At 46.0% G+C, this 20,898-nt stretch overlaps 1 protein-coding gene across 1 annotated transcript; it reads right to left on the bottom strand.

Moving 5' to 3' along the window:
• Positions 1-3,852: 3,852 nt before the first annotated feature.
• On the bottom strand, positions 3,853-19,178 carry PRSS38 (serine protease 38). The gene is made up of 6 exons (XM_043979805.1): positions 19,064-19,178; positions 18,396-18,422; positions 16,119-16,281; positions 12,275-12,549; positions 5,955-6,097; positions 3,853-4,420 (listed from the first exon to the last, which is right to left on the bottom strand). The coding sequence occupies exons 1-6, from the start codon at positions 19,161-19,163 to the stop codon at positions 4,175-4,177; spliced, it is 954 nt and encodes a 317-aa protein (XP_043835740.1). The 5' UTR covers positions 19,164-19,178; the 3' UTR covers positions 3,853-4,174.
• Between the last annotated feature and the right edge of the window lie 1,720 nt (positions 19,179-20,898).

The following is a 20,898-nucleotide window of genomic DNA, read 5'->3' as shown; positions in this document are numbered from 1 at the left end:
AGGGAAGGGAAGGGAAGGGAAGGGAAGGGAAGGGAAGGGAAGGGAAGGGAAGGGAAGGGAAGGGAAGGGAAGGGAAGGGAAGGGAAGGGAAGGGAAGGGAAGGGAAGGGAACGGAAGGGAACGGAAGGGAACGGAAGGGAACGGAAGGGAGGAAGGAAGGAAACTCCCTATTGCTTCTAAGATCAAATACAAAATCCTCTGCTTGGCATTCAAAATCCTTCATAACCTAGCCCCCTCCTACCTTTCCAGTCTTCTTTCATCTTACTCCCCCAAATGTCCTCTTCAATCCATGGACACTGACCTCCTTGCCGACCTACAAACAAGACACATCCCATCTCTCAGCTCCAGGCATCTTCTCTCTCTGTTCCTCTGTTCCTCTCAGCCTCCTAGCTTTCCTCGTTTTCTGACTTCCTTCAGTTTTCAGCTAAAATTCCATACTCTACAGGAAGCCTTTCCCAACCCCTCTTAATTCTAGTGCTTTCTTATTGTTAATTATCCCAAAAATAGTCTGTTTCCCTCCCCCCTCTCTACCCCATAAGATTGTGAGTTCTTTGAGGACAAAAACTGTCTTTTGCCACTTTTTGTATCTTCAAGACAGCACAGTGCCTAAAACATAGTAGGTGCTTAATAAATCTTTATTGACCGACTGATCTCAGGGTGCCTTCTCTAGAGAGCTCCCTTGTCCTAGAGACCTCAGGGTATAGAAGCCCCCTAATGCTGGGGACCTCAGGGCCCTCCCTATAGAGAACTCTCTAGTGCTGGGGATCTCAGAGTTCTTCATCCCAAAGAGAATCTGAACAGCCTCATGCCAGGTGCTTTGTAGTGAGGGCTATCTTTGAGATAAAGGTTGGCTTAGATGAACACTGATATCAGGCCCAACTCTGAGGCTCCATGAAATTTTATGATCCTACCTCTTAGGTGTCTGACAACAACTTCATTATCCTATGTATTCTTCAATTAGTCGCACCCCTAATAACTAGCTTTGTGCTCCACCAGCTTCTTCCTCTCACTAAACTTACCCTTCAGAGTGTCTGGGGGAAGTGATGGGGAAGCTGGAACTATTAGCGCTAAGTGCAGTCCCCCACCAAAACACATTAAAACCTGAGCTAAGCAAGAAAATTTATGGTGCAGTATTTTTTTTGGGGGGGGAGGAGCAATCAGGGTTAAGTGACTTGCCCAGGGTCACACAGCTAGTAAGTGTCAAGCGTCTGAGGCCAGATTTGAACTCAGGTCCTCCTGAATCCAAGGCCGGTGCTTTATCCACTGTGCCACCTAGCTGCCCCCTATGGTGTGGTATTGATTGAAGGTGTGATATCCTCCCTTAAATACCTACTTCAGGGCCATCATCTATCCAGTCACCTTGCCCTTCAGACTAGAGGGCATCCCTAAAGTTGTTTTGTTTTTTTTTTTAACTTTCATATGAAGATCTCCATCTCTGGGAAGCAGCTGTCCTAACTGGTGGCTGCCTCATATCTACTACATCAAGTCCACCCCCTCCCTTTCCACTTTTGGAGACGTGATCAAATAGCATACTTAGTTTGCCAAACGTGGAGCCTACTGTGCCCCCTACCACAATGGGTGGGGGCAGCCTCCTCTGATTGTCTGTGACTTTAAAACTGTCAAGACTGAGACGTTCGCTCTCTTTGGGCTGCACTATCTTTGCCTCCATCTTTTTCAGCTGCTTCACCCAGTGTGGACACCATGAACTGAACCAAGGAGAAGGGAAGGAAAATCCTTCCCTGCTTGCTTCAGCTCCAAGAAATGGGTCTGGGGGTGTTTGCTTCCATTCTGTGTTGTTCGCCCTCTTCAGTTTCAGGTGCTGGAAGTCATCTCCACAGGACCAGGAGGAGTTTGAGCCATGATGACCATGGAGTCAGGATTGCAGGTAGTGCAGCCAGGCAGGCTGGCATGGAAGCCCTGAGAAGCTAGGGTGTGTGGGGCTCAAGCCCGAAGTAGAGTTTAGACTTGGAACTGGGGCTGTGTTCTACAGGAACCCAGCTAAGGTACAAACCTAATCACCTTCCCCTCCCCAGAAACAGGTGGTTCAAAGGTGGAGGAGGATTATGCCTCCCTCGTGCTTATATGAAATTGTATCTCCTAACGCAAATATTCCTTTGTAAAAGGGGAACATACAGAAGGTGCTTGATAAATGCTTAGGATAGGAGGAAGAGAGAAGAAGAGAGAAACTCAGTTTCCTCCCCTGGGGTGCCCCTGCTCTGATAGGAGAGATAAGAAAGACATTGATCTAATAGGGGAAGGTAGGCAGCCCATAGGAAGAGACCCAGAAATGAACAAATCATTTAAATCTCCTAGTGAATTTGATTCTCCTCACGGACAGCCATGTTGGTTATATCTAACCAAGAGAAGAGGTCATCAATATCTTAGGAACTCAAGGAGATCCAGATGATTCATTTGGGCAGATACTTCTTTCAAAGAGAACTGGGCTATTATTGGGGGAGGGGATAGGAAGAGGCAGGAATAGTTCCTTTAACAAGCAGATTGCAGCCCCTAGACACTCTGGGTTTCACAAATTACTGTAGCCAAAAAATTCATACTCAATGGCTGACCTTCTGGTGGTGTCCCCTTCTTTACTTAGCTAGGGTGCTCTTGGATAGTGGATGAATGGTATGTTACTAGACCCATACTCAACAGCTTTCCAGAATGGCAGGACCCACCAGAATTTTTACTTTCCTAAAAGTACTTGCTAGAGCACAAGGTCACCTCTACACCACAGAAAGAAATTCGGGTTGAATTCCATCAATAAATCCATCCATCACACTGTGAGATATTTGACCAGGAAGACAAAGTGTGGCATCTTGAGTATAGGAAGTGATCAGTCCCCTGTCCTCTGCCCTGCTCTCTCTCCTAAAGGTGAGAAGAGAAGGAATAGGATGAGGAGGAAGAACAAGAACAAGAACAGTGAGCTCCTTGTGAGTAGGAGCGTTCAAGCACAGGCTAAATGGCTACCTATCAGAGATTCTGTGAGGTAGTAAGCTCCCCGTGAGTAGAAGTGTTGAAGCAGAGGCTAAATGGCGATATCAGAGAATGTGGACAAGGTTCAATTGGTATTAAGTCCCAGGAGAAGCTTTGCACTTGTCTCACCTAAACTTTTATCTCAGCACAGAACCCAGAACCTTGAACACAGCACATGCCTTATAAATGACTGATGATCTTCCTCCTTTCCTTAAAGACGAAAGAGTCTGGGTGCAGAATGGTGCATGTGCACTTGCTGTGTCAGCTGGTTTTGCTTAACTTTTTCTTTATCACAAAGAAAGGCTGGATGGGTCGGGTTGGGGGGTGGGTGTGGGGGAGCTACCCAATCCAGACTGCCTGTGATGTCAAAACACAAGGCATCAATAAAACTCTAAATTTAGGGGCAGCTAGGTGGCTCAGTGGATAGAGCACCGGCCCTGGATTCAGGAGTACCTGAGTTCAAATCCGGTCTCAGACACTTAACACTTACTAGCTGTGTGACCCTGGGCAAGTCACTTAACCCCAATTGCCTCACTAAAAAAAAAAAAAAAAAAAAAAAAAAACCCTCTAAATTTTCTCCCAAAATGGCTGCTTAATTGAATTGAATTAAGGTTGAATTAAATGATCTCTAAGACCTGGTCTAACTCTAGATTTCTCGATGCTGTGGCGTATAGGATTGAGAGTATGCTATGTTTTGATGGTGTAGACACCCTCCCCCCCCCCACCTTGGGGGTCCAGGGAAATGAGAGTGTCCGCCCAGAAGACAAATGTGGAGCTCCACCACTTTCTGCTTTACAACAGTTTAATTATATCATTGGAGCCTCAGTCTTGGTTACCACTCAATGAACAGCCTCTTTCCAGTGCCTGAGCCCCTCCTGCTCCCAACATCCACCACACCATCCCAGGAATCCTAGTTCTCTAAGGAGACCCAGACCGTGGTGTCTCCCTTCCCTTCCACAAACGAGCACCCCATTCCTATCATCACCTCCTCATGCCCCAGGACCCAACATTCTTCCATCTCACTCAATACCACCTCCTCCCGTCCAAGGGAAGGGGAGGGGAGGATTAGCATGAAGACCAGACAGATGGAGTGAAACGAAGAAGGGAGGTCTTGGTGAAGGCCTAAGAGCTGAGAAGGAATTCAGAGGAAGAGGAGAGGTTTCTGAAGATGCTAGTGAGGGAGGAAAGACAGATGGGATGGTCACTGGATTCTCAGCACGTGAAGAAACAGCAGAAGAGTCGGGAGAACTGTCCAGGAAATGGCGACAGTTGTGGATCTAGAGATGAGCATGGATTTCATGGTCCTTTTGATCCATCTTGAGAAGAAAGGAACTCGAGCAAAAACACCAGGAAAGAGAGGCACGGTGCAGCCTCTGCCCCAGGTCACCACCCCAATCTGGACCCAGGTGTCATTGAATTCGCAGACAAGGGGTCCTCCAGAATCGCCCTGGGAAGAGGAAGGGAAGGAGTAATTAAATGGGTCCTGGGAAAGAATGAAGATTGCTTCTTGCAGATCCATAGGGTCATGGGGTCAGTGATGGAATTGTTGGAGGGGACCTTAGAGAGACCATTGGGTTCAACCTCATTTTACAGATGAGAAAACAGAGGTTGTGACTTGGCTAGGGTCACACTGTTAGTATCTGAGGTATTTGAACCCAGGTCTTTCTGACTGTAAGTCCAGTGTCCCATAAAATCAATTGAGTTCAAAAAGTATTACTAAGAATCTACCACAAGTTCAATAAAGATCTAATAGGGAATTGGATCTAGAAGAAACACCCAGTAAGGTTGGAAGGAAGATCATATAGTCATAGGATTTAGAGTCAGGAAAGACCTTAGACATCAGTCCAGCCCCTTCATTTGGCAGATAGGGAAACAGGTTAAATATTTTGCCCTAGCTCCCACAGACAGTGAAAATCAGGATTTGAACCCAAGACCTTTGACTCTAACTCCTGTGCTTTTTGCATTCTACCTGGATTCCCACTTGCAAACAATTTTTTCCCTTCCCCATCCCTATCCACACCCAACAGTTGTCTTCTACATATCTTTGGCTGTGATTTTAATTGGCTCCCTTTTCCTGCCATTCAAGGTCCTCCACATTCTAGTGCTATCTTTCTTTTCCAGTCTCATCTCCCCTTCTTTTCTCTACATATTCAATACTCTAGCTAAACTGTCTTACCTTTTTCTCTCTTCTTACCTCCCCTATCATTCCCTCTTCCCTCCTGTCTCCAAACTCATCCTTTAAATGCAACTCAAACATATCTCCTCCAAATAACTTCCCCTAATCTGCCTACTTGTAGTGGTTTTAGGTCTCCCTCCTAAGACCTCTCTGATGTACTTAGCATATATCATTGCATCTTCTAGTTACCTGTGTGTATATGTCTTATCCCTCTGCTAAGCTTTGACCTCCTTCTTTGAAGGAATAAATTTTGCGTTTCCCCTCCTCCTCACCTCTATTCCCAGCAGAGTACTCTGTAGACATTAGGAACTTAATAAATGATCCTAGATTTACTTATTAAAGGTCATTTGATCCAACCATACTAGACTAACCTCCATTTTCCAATCTGTTTTCTTCCATCTCTGTGGCTTGGTTCACGCAATCCTCTGTGACTGGAGTGGATTTCTCCCCCAAAGTGAAACCCTCCCCACCATTTTTACACATGAGTTGAGTGATTTGCCCAGAGTAAAAAACAAAACAAAACAAAAATACTAGTAAGAGACAAGATTTGAACCCAGGTCTTTCTGATTCCAAGGATAGTGGTCTGTTCATAATGTCTCAGGAATCCCCATGATTCTCATAAATCAAAACATCCATCCACTCCACTCACCAGGGCTGCTCTCTCTTCCTGCCTTCTGAACTCTAACACCTGTCTGTCCAAATATCTATACCTACCCACCTTTTTCTTAACCAGCCAACCCAGACTGAACCTCGCATCAAGCTTTGTCCTTGCTCCCCTGGGCCAGCTCAGTCCAGTAGCACTTACCTGGCATGGGCTCTTGTAAAGTGATAGGTCAGTGGCACATATCATGTCTTCCTGGATGAGAAATGTGCTTCCATATATGATCTGACATAAAAACTGATCAAGAAGAGGTACTTGAATCTCCTGAAGTTGGTCTACCATTGGACCTGGGAGGGTCAGAATCAGAGAGCTTTAGCACTGGAAGAGGCCTTCAACAGCCACTGGTCTGAGCTCGCTGGCTCACAGATGAGCAGTCTAAGAGTCTTGGAGGAGAAGGGGACCCAGCCATGGTCATGTGCTAATTGGAGGCAACACTAGAATGAGACCCTCTCCATTCTCTGCTCTCTCTACTTTTGTTGCAGAATGTTGTTCTGGCCAGGGGGTAGTAGCCTATCTGCCTTTTTTCAAGGGATGAGTGACCAGGGAATAGAGAGGCAATATGGCCTGGCAGGTAGAAGAGTCGAGAAGATGGATTGAAATACTGCCTTAGATCCCTTATAAGCTGGGTGACCCAAGGAATCTCTTAACAGTTTCCTCACTGGTAAAATGGGGAAGATAATGCCTATCATGGAGGGTTGTTGTAAGGCCACAATAATTTGGTGTATGTAAAGATCTATATAAATCACACTTATTTGTTTGTTCACTCATTCATTCATTTGTTTATTGATTTATTGTTGTTATGAGCAACAAACCAGAGACTGAAAAAAATATGGAATTTCAAGGTTTCTAACTAGTTTTGACCCATATGTTCCATCCTTTATGTGTTAGCTTCCTTCATTAGACTGGAAGCTTCCTGAGGAAGGGTCTTGGTTGTTTATTTTTGTATGCCCATTGCTTACCACAGAGTCTGGCATATAGTAAACCCTCTACAGATCATAAGACTAGGAGCTTGAGTAGGCCAGAGACTGTCTTAGCCAAGCTTTCTTTTTCCCACGGAGTCCAGCCCACTTCCCAGAACTGGGGAGAGACTTAAAAGAATATCTTAGGGAATTTCCCCGCCTTCAGTTTCTCCCCTTTACATTCATCTGGCACATACAGCCCTGAGGAATCTCCCTAAGGCATCACTTCCTAAGGCAAATCACTGAACTCTCTAGATTTTGGTTTTCTCATCTTGAACCTCCTGAAGCCTGTCCCCCAGAAGCCTGCCTCCTTGGTGTACTCACAGACCTTCACTGTGATGCTCTGCTACCTACTGAACAAAGTCTTTATCATTGACCCAAGCATTCAGAGATCATTATAGCCTGGCTCCAACCCCCTCTTCCAGTTTTCATTGACTGCATTTTAGCTGTACTGACCCATTTTCATCTGGTGTGGTTTTTTTCCTTCTTTATGACTGGGTTTATGTGGTCCTCCATGACTCAAGTGGATTTCCCCTCACCCCTTATTTCTATCAATTGAATTCCCTTCCTTCAATACCCAGCTCAGATGCTATTCCTTCATGAAACTTTTCCTGAATTCTCCTTCCACTAGTTCATTTGTTCATTCGTTCATTCATTCATTTATCCATCCATTCACCCAGCCATCCATCCATCTATCCAGCCATCCAGCCATTCATCCATCCATCCATCCATTCATTCATTCATCCATTCATCCATCCATCTACCCATCCATCCATCCATTCATTCATTCATTCATTCATTCATTCATTCATTCATTCATTCATTCATTTCTCCCAGCACTGTGCCCATATTATCATCTCACTCCCTTAGCTATCATATTTCTTTGCCCATGTACTTTTTCTCCTTGTAAGCCTGCATGTGCATGGTCCAATAGAACACAACATTGTAGTCCCTGAAGACAGAAAACCCGGGTTCAAATGGAACCTCTGATGCTTTCTACCTATGTGACCTTGGATAAGTTCTGTAATCTTCCTAGACCTCTATTTCCCCATCTGTAAAAAAAATGAAGGGATTTGTACTAAATGGCCTGTAAAGCTCTCTGGCTCTAAAGTTAGGGTCCTATGTATTACACAGCATCTGAGAAGAGCCCTTTGCCCATAGCAGATAGTTAATCAATTTACTAATTAGTCCAATCTCTTCATTTTACAAAGGAAGAACTCAGATGAGAATAGAGCTCCTTGTTGTAATGGGGTAAAACTTACCCCCAAACAGGAAACCTGACATAGTGAACATGCGCCCCGAGGAGGCTGTCTGATCTAATCCCCTTATGTTACAGAAGAGGAAAATGGGGCCCAAGGTCCCATGGGTAAAAAGGAGCAGAATCAGGATCATTCGTGCGAGGTTGTGATACATGCAGTCATTCCTGTGGGGCAGGGGAGATGGTGATCTAGTCCCAGCAATGCTGTAACTCACATTCTTTTCACACAGAGGACCGATCCCTTCTGGGAACAGCCCGGGAAAGAGGAGAGATCCAACGGGGCAGATTCCAGCCCAGGATCTGGGGGAAGGAGGCTCAGTACAGCAGAGGAAAGGATACTCCAATATAATCACACTTCCACATAAGGCTCATTCAAGAGAGGTTTGGGTTTTTTTTTCTTGATTGTTATTTTTCCTATTTTGGTCTTTCTAATATTTGTGGAAAAGTCCCAGTTTGGCTTCTGTCCTGATCTTGCCTGTAAGAAGTATAATTTTAAAAAAAAAACCTAAGATAACATAATGTTGTGGTGTGTGTGTGTGTATAGGGGTACAAAGGGAGACTCTGAGCCCTGAGAACCTGAGTCTGAATCCTAGCTACATGATCTCTAACAGAGCACTTCACTTCACTCATTTGGCTTTTTCATCTGCAAAATAGGGATAATAATACCTGTAAGATTTACCTAGCAGGACAGTTGCAAGGATCCAATAGAATTCTAGATGTAAGGCTCTTTTCAAACCTTGAAGCACTATCTAAATGGTAGTTTTGCAAATGAGGAAACTGAGGCTCAGAGAATTTATTTTGACTTGACAGAAACCTAGGTAGATAGATTGAAATGGGGGGAGGGAGGAATGAAAGGAGGGAGGAAAAGAGAAAGAGGGGAAAGGGGAAGGGGAGAAAAGGGGAGAGCAAGAGGGAGGGAGGGAAGAAGAGAGGAGGAGGGAGAGAGAGAGAAAGAGACAGGGGAAAAAGGAGGCAGAGATAGAGTGAGACAGAGTCAGAAGAGAGGAAGAGATAAACGAGGGGGAAAGGAAAAGGGAGAGGGAGAAAAAATAGATAAATAGATATGTATTGGTGATACAACATCCACACACAGACACATGACAGAGAAGCTGGATTCAAACCCTGCCTCTTACACTTATTGGCTCTGTGGCCTGGGGCAATTTACTTAACATCTCAGTGCCCAGGACAACTCTCTGGGACTGTAATTTAGTGGACAGTTGCTACTCAGCATTGGTAGAGGGAGTGAGCTCCATACTGAGACATCCCTACACCAATGGAATCACAAGGCAGGACATGTAGGTGTCTAGATAGAAAGGCATAGGGATAAATAGGGTGATGGACACACTCCTATGGTGATGCAATGCTTGGATGAATATCTAGAGATCTAGCTATTTAGATAGACAGGTAGAGGACAGGCATAGATGAAGAGACAGATAGACAGACAGACAGACAGACAGACAGACAGACAGACAGACAGACAGACAGATAGATAGATAGATAGATAGATAGATAGATAGGTTGGTAGGTGGATCGATGGATCAATGCATATAATGGATAAAGAAATACCTAGATATTTAAATAGATAAATAAATGTATAAATATCCACAATGATGCAGTGGAAAGTGTACACTTTGAGTAAGAGGACCTTAGATCAAGTCCTAGCTGTTACATTTGTTGACTGGGTACCCTGTGCATACATCATCCCTATTTCAACATAATTGATTTCTTTTGCTGACTTTTTTTTAATGCTGATAACTGTACTTCTATGTTAGTGGTTTCCTTTGTAATCTCAGGTAGTTACTTGTATGCATTTGAAAATATCGCATGAGGAAGGGATCCATGACACCAGACCACCAAAGGGGTCTATGCATACACAAATGAGGTTGCAACCTCTTTTCTTGTCATGACACAACACGAGATTATGGGGGGCACTTAGAATGCAGAACCCCTGTTTCATCAGTTGCAAAGGGAACTATTATCCAGTACAGGCTGAATCTAATAACCTTGAGATCCTTCCAGTTCTGAGATTGTGTGTTTCTACGAGCATCAAATGTCAGAGATGGTCAGGTCCCACCCCACTCCAGCTTGAAGCATCTCTTGGACATAGCCAACACAAAACTTCAGCTCTAGGGTCTAATTTTCTTTGGAAATGAAGTCCCCATAACTCTACTCTACTCCCTTCTCTAGCTCTCCAAACCCTAAACTGCCTTCAGGACTCAACAGCACTTCCACATCTCCCACTATTTAATTCATCCTAATTCAATAAACGTGGATCAAGCAGGAATTATGTATAAGGTCCCGTGCTGGCATACAACAATGCATAAGACACATTTCCCACCCTTGAGAAGGTTACCACATAATAGGGTGTCTTAGGAATAAGACTTGTACCCTAGAAAGAGTGGTAGTCGAAGGCCACAAGAGGGACAATTTGGTGGGGCAGTGGATAGAGAGCTAGACTCGTCATCTAAAAGTACGGAAGACCTGAGTTCAGATCTTACCTCATACCCTTACTAGCTGTGTGTGACCCTGGGAAAGTCACTAAAGCGCTGTCTGCCTGAGTTTCTTCAACTGTAAAATAGATCATAACAGTACCTATCTAGCAGGGGTTTGCCTGGATCAAGTGAGATGACATTTATAAAGAGCTTTGTAAGCCTTAGGGTACTAGGGAAGGGGAGGGAAGGGGAGGGGAAGGGTGGGAGGAAGGAAGGAAGGAAGGAAGGAAGGAAGGAAGGAAGGAAGGAAGGAAGGAAGGAAGGAAGGAAGGAAGGAAGGAAGGAAGGAAGGAAGGAGGGAAGGAAGGAAAATCATCTGGCAATTGAGAGATAATAGCCACCAGAATCTTGATCCAATGATAAATTTGCACTGAATGGACCCAAAGGAGGAGGGATGGTGGTAGAGGGAGACTTGGGAGCTGTCAGTGGGGAGCAAGCATTCCAAATCCTCTGCCCCAGCCAGTGAGTCAAAGGATGGGAGGGCAAGTGCAGCCTGTCCTGGATAGTATAGCCAGAGTCAACAGGAAGGAGCTAGGTCTCGGGGAGGGAGTGAGAAAGGAAAGTTTTTTAGATGGAAGCAAGTTTATTATATTAATTATGTCATATTAATGAGTTAATGAATCGTGTTAATGAATTATGGATCAGGAGTTCCAGAATGGATGAGTGTGTGGCTAAAGATCTGGAGTGAAAAACTGAAGGGGATGAATCTAGGGGAAAAAAGAAAGGAAGGAGGCAAATACTTCAGTTTCTGCTATGTGCCAAGTACTGTGCTAACTGCCTTGCAAGCATGATCCCATTTAATCCTCACAGCTTCCCTGGGAGGTAGGTGCAATTGTGATTCCCACTTTACAGCTGAGGAAGTCAAGGCGGATAGAAGTAAGGGAGCAGGCAGTGGGAGGACAGGGATAGTGTTTGTACAGGGCTTCCAAATGGGATTGGAGGAGACTATGAGCAGGCAATAGAATGTTAGCCACTGAGGAATGAATGAGTCCAAGCAGAGTATCAGTGGCTGGAGAGAGGCCCAGTGAGGGAGGTAATAGAGAGCTGCAGAAGGTTTTGGAGTGAGGAAGTTGAGATGGTCAGGCTGTGCCTTAGGCTGATTATTTTGGCAGCTTTGTGCTGAATCTTTGAAGAGGGGAAGTAATAGGAGTTACATAAAATACAATAGAGAATTATAGAAATCTAAACCAGTGGTGAGAAGGGTTTGAATTAGGGTGACACAACAGTAATAATGGAAAATGAAGAGATGAGGGGAAGACATTTTTCTGAGGCACAGACAATGTGCCTTGGCCACTGACTGGGTGGTGAAGGAGAGAGAAAGGTTCTCTCCAACAGCTCTCTGAGATGGGCAGTGCAAGGGGGTGATCCTTCTCCTTCTAGGGACCACCATCATCATCCTTAAGTCATGGTCCTCTGCCAGGATAGCCTATCATGCAGCACAACTGGTGAGACCAGTGCTATGACACCCCTTTCTCTCCTCCTTCCTCCATCAACTCCCCAGAGCTGATGGGGAACAGGTCTTCTAAGACCTCTGCATGATTGGGGGACCTACCCCACCCCATCTCACTCCTGCCACCCTCCCAACCCTCTCAACTGTTTGGGTCAAAGTAAAACACTTCACTTCCTGGCCCAAGGTGTGTGTGTGTTGGGGTGTGGGGACCAGGGATCAATGCATCCACCACCACCCTCAGCCCCACCTTCTACTTTCCCCACCCTCCCCCCCAAAAAATCCCTCCTACTTTTATTTCTACACACCTGACTGTATGATCTTTCCCCACCCTGTAACCCAACACGTGTCCATGCTTTGTAGATTGATGGTGGAGTTGGGGAGGCAGATCGGGAGGATTAAGGAATTGAATTTCAAAGAGCTACTCAGCTGCACCAAGGCGATGTCGTTTCCATTTGGGTGAGTGACCCTGAATTTTGGGTGGATGATCACCTGTCTGATCTCTCGCTGCTGACCATACTTTTTCATCTTGAGGTCTGTGAAGCCTGCATACACTTCAAAGTAGTTCAGTAAATTCAGGGACCTGGAGAGTCAGGGAAGAAGACCGCACATCACCATCTCCATATCATAATATTAGTAGAATGACAACCAAACGCGGGCCACCCTAAGCTCTCTCCTTTCAGGGCAGCATGGCTAGTGGATAGAGCTCCTATCCCACCAGCCTTGGGAGATGGGATGCTGTGGGCTCCAATCCTCCCTCCTCCACTGAGTAGCCATCATACTTGGATCAGTTGGCTTTTCTAAGCCTCAGTTTCCTTGCCTGTAGGATGCTGTATGTATGTAGCAATGAACTCTCCAAGGTGCCCGTGTGTTATAGACACAGGAGTGCCCACTGTACACTCGAGTTCCTCTCCATTTGTGAGCTGTCTTGTAAACCTAAGGCCGGCTCACCCTTCTCTAGGGTTTTCAGCACGGATGGCCACCATTCTTGTCAATCACAGTGTAGTTTGTGGAGGCCAGTTTCCAGTGGCATGGGACTCCTCTGCTGAGAATCCACTGATTGGCTGCTGAACCAGAAAAGGTGAGGACCCACGGGACCTTTAAAAAACGTGGAGGCAGCATTTGCTGGCCTCACCTTGACTGCATGGCTCTCAAGATGACTGGAGGTAACACAGAGAGGGATGGGGGGGGGCCTTCCCTCTTCGGCTGCTCTCAGTCAGTCACATGGCACCTAGGCTTGTGGGGACTTAAGCAAGCTGCCTTCGCCTCTCCTTTAGTAGGTGTGCAGTTTCCATGGCAGCACTAACCAGAAGCTGCATGACATGCATCAAGCAGGATGGCTGCAGTAGCAGTATCTGGATTGGGTTTTCAACTAGAAACATCAACTTCAGAGAGGCTACCTGCCCTGGAAAGCCCAGGTTGGAGCCGTTGGCTTGCGCAGAATGGGGATGAAATTCGAGGGGGAAAATTGGGGGCCTTGTGGAAACTGGATTATGTCCCAACAGGACTTGAATATGGCCTTCCAACTGACTAGGTCAATGGGAGTAAGTGAGCTACCAAATTCTGTTCTGGTCATTCTGTGATGCAAGCTGTGATCTTCTTAGGTTTATCATGGCTTTTCTAGAAGGGAGATAAATTACCTATCTTGTACCTAATCCATATTTGTTCATTGAATGCCTCTGTAACTGTCCCACCACCACCACCACCACGTTTTGGGGTAAACCCTATCCTAGAGACAAAAGCAGATTTCTCCTTGGAGTAGCTGAGGGGGGTGGGGGTGGGGGTGAGGAGTACAGGGGAAGAGCCAGTGAATGTATGAACTGGAGAGCCTCCTTCCCCTAATGAGGGCTCAGGCATGAACCTAGTACACAACTGCATGGCTAGTTCATAGAACAGCTAGTCCTAGGGTCTCAGCCGAGCAGTTGCCTCCAACCTATACCAGATTTCCAACTATATCAAGTAGGTCATATGAGTCACAGAGTCATAGAGTTTGAAGGTTGGAAAAGACTTAGCAGCAATCTTGTCAAGCCATAGCCAAGGGAAAGAATGTCCACTATCCCACGACTGACAGTCATCTGGCCTTCCAAGGCAGCTCCTTTGTAGAGCTCTGATTAGTAGGAGATTGGGTTGTTTGCTTTTTCTCCAATACCAAGCTTCACTTTGCCTCTGACATTTCCACCCAGCTCATTGTCTCCTCGTCACAGGGGTGGGAACCAAGCCTTAGACAGGCTGGGACCCACCCAGGTAATGGAACTGAAAATTGTTGGAACTGACACCTGAAGCAAATTCAATACTCTCCCCACCACGCCATGATGCCTCACATATGGCCTTGTGGGTTGCTACACTTACCTGTATGTGGGCATTGTTTCCCCAGATGAATTAAAGCTCAGAGGTGACGGGAGGCATGATAAGATATTTCTCTAGAATCCCTCCAGATTCTCGGCTTAGCAGCTCATTTATGGTAGAGGCCTAATGACTAGACTTGGATTATCTGACTGATAATTAAAGCCTCTCACAAATACATATTATGTATCATATATTATATTATATGTGATCATTATATGTTGATATTTATTATATTATATAAGATATAGATAATACATACCCATATGTGCAATATATTACTTTGAATATAACAAATCTATATGATGTATATAGAATTTATAACATATTATATATAATAATATATCCTATATCCTATATAACAATACTTTGAATGTATAATATATTTCATACTATATTATATGCATAGAGCATCATTATATTATATATTATTTAATATATTGTATAATATATAAGTATATAAGATACTATATTTAAAATCTATTATAATAATATATATTTACACATATGCACACACATGCATATATATAAAGTGCTTTTTAATTTCAAAGCTCCTTCTGAGGCACTGTTTCATTGGACCCACAGAATACTGACAAGGAACAAGCAAAATCACTTGCTATGTGACCTTGGGCAAGTGACTCTGGGCCTTTTTCCCTTTTTATAAAATGTGAAGGCTGGACCAGAAAATCCCAAAGGTCACTGACAGCTCTCTCATTTCAGAAGTATTGTCATCATCGTTTTACACTAGAAGTAGAGGTGATAATAAGTGACATTTCTTCAGGACATTAAGTTTGCCAGGCAATTTAGATGATCTCACCTAATGTTCATAACAATGCTTTGAACTGGGTAGTAGAAGTTTTGTTATGCCCATTTTAAAGAGTGGGAAACTGTAGTTAGGGAAGGAGAGGGCACTTGCAACAGACACGTAGCTGGTGAGTTCCTGAAGTGTGATTTCTTCCTAAGTTATTCATCACTGTGGAGGATACTGACACCCTCCCAGTCACTCAAGCTTGCAATCCAGGTGTCATCCCTGACCCTTTATTCTCTCTCTCTCCCCATATGCAATCTTGGACTAAGGCCAGTTGATTTTACCTTTGTGACAACATTCATATATTCCCCCTTCTCTCCTCTGATGCTGCAACTGTTCATGCCTAAACCATTGAAATACCCTGCTGGTTGGTCTCCACAGGAAGCCCTTCCTAATTTCCCCTTACCTCCAGTACTTTCTCTCTCTTAGTTATTTCCCATTTATGCTGCATGTATCTTGTTTGTACACAGTCGTTTGCATGTTGTCTTCCCCATTAGTTTGTGAGCTCCCTGAGGGCAGGCACTGTCTTTGAGCTCTGTCTCCAGTGCTTAGCACAGTGCCTGGCACATGTTTTCCATCATGTCCACGTCTCTGTGACCCCCATGGAGCATACCATCCATGGGGTTTTCTTGGCAAAGATACTGGAGTTGTTTGCCATTTCCTTCCCCAGTGGAATAAGGCAAACAGAATTGCCCAGGGACACACAGCTACTAAGTTTCTGAGATTAGATTTGAACTCAGGTCTCCCTGACTCCGGGCCAAGCTGTCTATCCACTAAGCCACCTGTCTCTGGCCTTGCACTTAATAAATGTTTCTTGACTGACTGAGTTGGCATCCAGCTCTTCTCTGGAGGCTGCCACCCTGCAGGTGACCACGTTGGCCTATTGGTGAAGCCCACTCTGGCAGGTGCTGAATTGCTGGCCTCCTGCCTTCCAGATCTCCACCGATCTCCACCCCAAGCTTTGTCCATCCCAGTCTGACCTGAAGACGGTGCATACTCACTGGTCAAAGCAGTGGGCAGCCGTGAGCACCCAGTTCATGTTCAGGATGGAGCCTCCACAGATATGGAAACCCCTGAAGAACAGGCTCACTTGCCACGGCCATTTCCCTTGGAGAGCGTCCTGACCCCCAAGGATCTTCCCTCTTGGAACACGTTGCCCACACCCTAAGAAGAGAAAGCCACAGGGGCAGAGCTGTGAATACAGAGAGCAAAGAAAATAAACAGGAGTGGGGGGGGGGAATAGGGGGCACTGAAAGAGACAAGGAGAGAGACTAGAGGCAGCCAGCGGGACACAGGGAGAGGAAAGACGGAAAGAGAGACACTTGGAAATCAATCCATACAGTTATTAAGTAGCACAAGTACTGTATTAAGCACCGAAAACACAAAAAGAGTCACAAGACAATCCCTGCCCTCAAGGAATTTATAATCTAATGATGAGGACAACATGCAAACAAATATAGCCAGAGCAAGCTATCTACAGGATAAAGAGGAAATAATTAACAGAGGAAAGGCTCTGGAAAGAGAGTCAATTGATTGATTAACAATCAATAGGTATTGATTGAATAATCACTGAGTTCTAGGCACAAGCTCCCCATTAGATTGTATACTCTTTGAAGCTGTGGAAAAATTGGAATACTAACGCATTGTTGGTGGAGCTGTAAATTGATCCAACCATTCTGGAGAGCAATTTGGAACTATGCCCAAAGGGCTATGGGACTGTTCATACCCTTTGACCCAGTAATACCACTACTAGATCCATATGCCAAAGAGATCATAGAAGAGGGAAAAGGACCCACATGTACAAAGATATTTATAGCAGCTCTCTTTGTGCTGGCAAGGAACTGGAAATTGAGGGGCTGCCCATCAATTGGGGAATGGCTGAACAAGTTGTGGTATATGAATGTAATGGGATACTATTGTGCTGTAAGAAACGATGAGCAGGCAGATTTCAGAGAAACCTGGAAGGATTTACATGAACTGATGCTGAATGAGAGAAACAGAACCAGAAGACCATTGTACACAGTATCAACAACATTGTGTGCTGATCAACTATGATAGACTTGGCTCTTCTCAGCAGTGTAATGATCCAAAATAATTTCAAAGAACTCATGATAGAAAATGTTCTCCACATCCAGAAAAAAGAACTGTGAATTCTAAATGCAGATTGAAGCATACTGTTTCTATTTTGGGGGCCATTTCTTTCCTTCTTTTTTGAGGTTTTTCCCTTGTTCTGTGATTCTTCTTTCACAATATGACTAATACAGAAATATGTTTAATGTGATTATATATATATACATATACACACACACACACACACACACACATATATAAAACCTATATCCGACTGCTTTCCATCTTGGGGAGAACGGAGGGAAGGGAAGATGGGAGAAATATTTGGAACTAAAAATCCTACGAAAACAACAACAAAAAAAATTGTACGCTCCTTGAGGGTAAGGACTGCCTCTTTTTGTATCTCCAGTGCTTAATAATGGATTGAATTGGGGATATTAAGACAAAAATGAAGTAGTCTCTACCCTCAAAGAGCTTATATTCTTTTGTGAGAAATAACATATATGTGTTCAAGCATATCCAAATTGCATACCAATAAAGGGGGTATAATTTTACTAGTAGAGGGTTCAAGTGGTGGTAAGGAGGTGGGGGGGGGTCAGGAAAAGCTTCAGGTAGGAGGTAATGCCTGAGAAGAGTTTTGAAAGAAGGGACCCTAAGAGGCGATGAGGAGGAGAGATTGTAGTCCTGGCATGGAGAAACAGCCAGGGCAAAGGCAAAGAGAGAGGAGATGAAATGGGCATCAATGAGAAATGAAAGAGAGGAAAAAAAAACAGGAGAGAAGGAGGGAGAGAAAGAGACAGACAGACAAGAGGGGAGAAGGAAGGAGAAAGAGAGAGGGAGACAAAGAGAAAGAATGGGAAAGAGGAGGGGGAAGAGGAGGAGAAAGAGAGGGAGAGATATTTAGGAATAGAAGTTGAAAGGAGAGAGTGAATTAGAAACAAGTAAGGTGAGGAATGGAAAAAGAGGGAGAGAAAGGGATGGGAACAGACAAGGAGAGAAGAGTTGAGGGAAGCCATACAGAAATGAGGGAACTGGACCCACGGGTCTCCCTCCCGGGCTGCCGTCCACGGGGTGAGTGAGTGACCCCTTGACCCGCCCCTTGAACAAGTCAGGGTGAAGTACCCAAGAGGCTTCTCGGGAGTGTGCCCGCCATCGGGGCAGGGTTAAGTGGAGGCTGGGGAGGAAGATCCCCAAACGAGTTCTCCTACCTGAATATAACTTCTGGCAGTGACCACCTGGGAGAAACAAGGGAGAGATGAGAGCTGTAAGAGGAAGGGCGTTCCGGGATGATGGGGGATGGAGTGAGACTACTGACAAGGGGCCAGGGGGAGGGGGGTAGTGGGGGAGATCACCCAGAGGGAGCCCGGAGACCACGAGAGGGAAGATCGTGGGCAAAGGGGAGATAACAACGGGAGGTGAGATAGGAAGTAAGGAGGGAGACGGCAGGAGGTCACAGGCTGCAGAAAAGTCGCTCTCTGCATTGGTGGGGGGGACTTCTCCATACCAATGAAATCACAAGCACGGGCAGAAAGAACAGAGAAAACTGACATAGACACAGCAGGAGCTGGGGTGGGGACGGGCGGGAAGTTTCAGGGGAGATCACTGGAGGAGGTGATAATTGGGGGTGACACTCCTAGAGACAAAATAAAGGGGGAGGTAACTAGTGGAGGACACAGCCGAGGAGGAAGTCGCCAGGAAAGAGTGGGGGGAGCTGGGAGGAGGGGGTGGAGGGAGATAATGGGAAGAGAAGTGAAATAACGGGAGGTGTGAGCTCAGGAGGAGGTGAGAAAATAAGGAGCGAGTGAGACAATGGGGTGGGGGGAGGAGGGGAGACAAGGTCGGGGAGGTGAGAGGGGGAGATGCACAGGAGCCTCACTGGGCGGCAGCAGCAGCAGCAGCAGCAGCAGCAGCCGCCGCAGGACGGGGAGCGGAAGCCGGGGGGCTGCCCGAGCGCCCACGCGCCGGGAGATCCCCATGTCTGGGCGCCTGGCCCTGCTGCGGCCCTGCTGGGCGGGCACTCGTGCTGCGCATGCCCAGGCCCCTGGTGGAGGGCGCCCCCTAGGCCTGGCTCTGAGCACAAGCCGGAGCGTCTCCGGGAGCATGACCTTACCTGCCCAGTTCATGGCTCTTCCATCACATCCCTCAGAGACACCTCCCCCCGGGCTCCAGAGACACTCCCAGTCTACTGGGCTACGGACCGGACGGTTCTTCTAAGAGCCCTCTACTCTTGGCCCTCGCTGGCTTGGAGCTAGTGGTAATAGAGGAGAGAAGCCTCATGGAGCCCCGGCCTAACCACTAAGCTCCCAGATTCTACTTGGAGGAGTCCCACTGGGCAGCAAGAACTGCCCCAAACCCAGCTCAACGGGGCTTCGCAGTCCCGGTGTCTACATTACCAATAGATTCACTTTCCAATCTTGTAAGGGCCTCACCCTGTTGTTTTGTTGAGCAGAGGACATGTGAGGTCTCTGAAGGATGCTGGCATGCCCCACAATCAGCTAGCTGCAATGATCCTGGCTCCAAACCAGACAGCCTTTGGTTGCCCAGCCAGCTTGTCTCCAGGTCCCAGACTCCACCTGCTTAGACTCCAGCCCACCATCCAGGAATCATGTGGACAGAGATCTTATCCAATCTATCCCTGGAGGGTCTCCCACATAGAAGCCAGACAGCCTGCCTCTCAGGTCACTAGAATAATATGCCAGGGGGCGGCTAGGTAGCCCCGTGGATAGAGCACTGGCCCTGGAGTCAGGAGTACCTGAGTTCAAATCTGGCCTCAGACACTTAACACTTACTAGCTGTGTGACCCTGGGCAAGTCACTTAACCCCAATTGCCTCACAAAAAAAAAAAAAAAAAGAATAATATGCCAGGATCCCCACCCTCAGGGCCTCTCCTGTGATGAGATTAATGGTCACTAATGTTCAATGACTTGAGCCTTTCTTGTGGCAAAACAGGATCTGGGTGGCCATAAGTGAGGCCCTATCAAAATGAGAGGTGGGGAAAGGGTGTGAAGGATATTCCAACCAGTTTGTGAAGAGCATTGACACCTAAGAGACCCAGGCGAACTCCAGGATTTGAAGTGTATTGTTTCCATTTAATGATGGGAGCCTTTTCTGAGCTGCCCATCTTGTTAGAGGGGCCATCTTGTGAAACTGTGAACAAAAGGTGAAGATGTGACCCTGCATCTTCTATTCAGAAGCAGCTGGGGTCCAGCAACAATCAAGCAACTGGTTTGGGGGGGTTTTTTGTTTTGTTTTGTTTTGGTTTTTTGGTGGGGCAATGAGGGTTAAGTGACTTGCCCAGGGTCATACAGCTAGTAAGTGTCAATTGTCTGAGCCTGGATTTGAACTCAGGTCCTCCGGAATCCAGGGCCGGTGCTTTATCCACTGCGCCACCTAGCTGCCCCCTAAGCAACTGGTTTTTAATAAGAAGTGGTCACTTTGGGGAGTTTGTAGCTTCAAAAGAGAAGTCATTTGGCATGGCCAGCCCTAGGTAAACAACTTAGCCTGGTCTTTATGGACAAAGACCATGGGCTCCATGGTGGGTAGGGGAGAAATTTACTGGATGGCTGACTTTAGGTCTTCCACAGTTGTAGCCTGTTCTGGGCACCATTTGAAAGAGGTAGACTTATAGGTGCCTGGATAAATGGTGTCCATTAGGATACCCAGGTAAGGAATGTGGGTTCTTCAAAATCCAAGGAGTCCGATAATGCTCTT

Source organism: Dromiciops gliroides, chromosome 1 (genome assembly GCF_019393635.1).
Source record: "Dromiciops gliroides isolate mDroGli1 chromosome 1, mDroGli1.pri, whole genome shotgun sequence".
In the NCBI taxonomy this organism is placed as follows: Eukaryota; Metazoa; Chordata; class Mammalia; order Microbiotheria; family Microbiotheriidae; genus Dromiciops; species Dromiciops gliroides.
This window is presented reverse-complemented; position numbering and strand designations above follow the sequence as displayed.

Bases quoted from the DNA above. Each gene is read 5' to 3' on its own strand.
- PRSS38 (XM_043979805.1), bottom strand. From the start codon at position 19,163: ATGGGGATCTCCCGGCGCGTGGGCGCTCGGGCAGCCCCCCGGCTTCCG. The intron at 18,423-19,063 runs GTGAGGCTCCTG...TGTTTCTCCCAG, and splicing joins GCTGCTGCTGCTGCCGCCCA to GTGGTCACTGCCAGAAGTTA. The intron at 12,550-16,118 runs GTGAGTATGCAC...CTGACTCTCCAG, and splicing joins GCTGCCCACTGCTTTGACCA to GTCCCTGAATTTACTGAACT.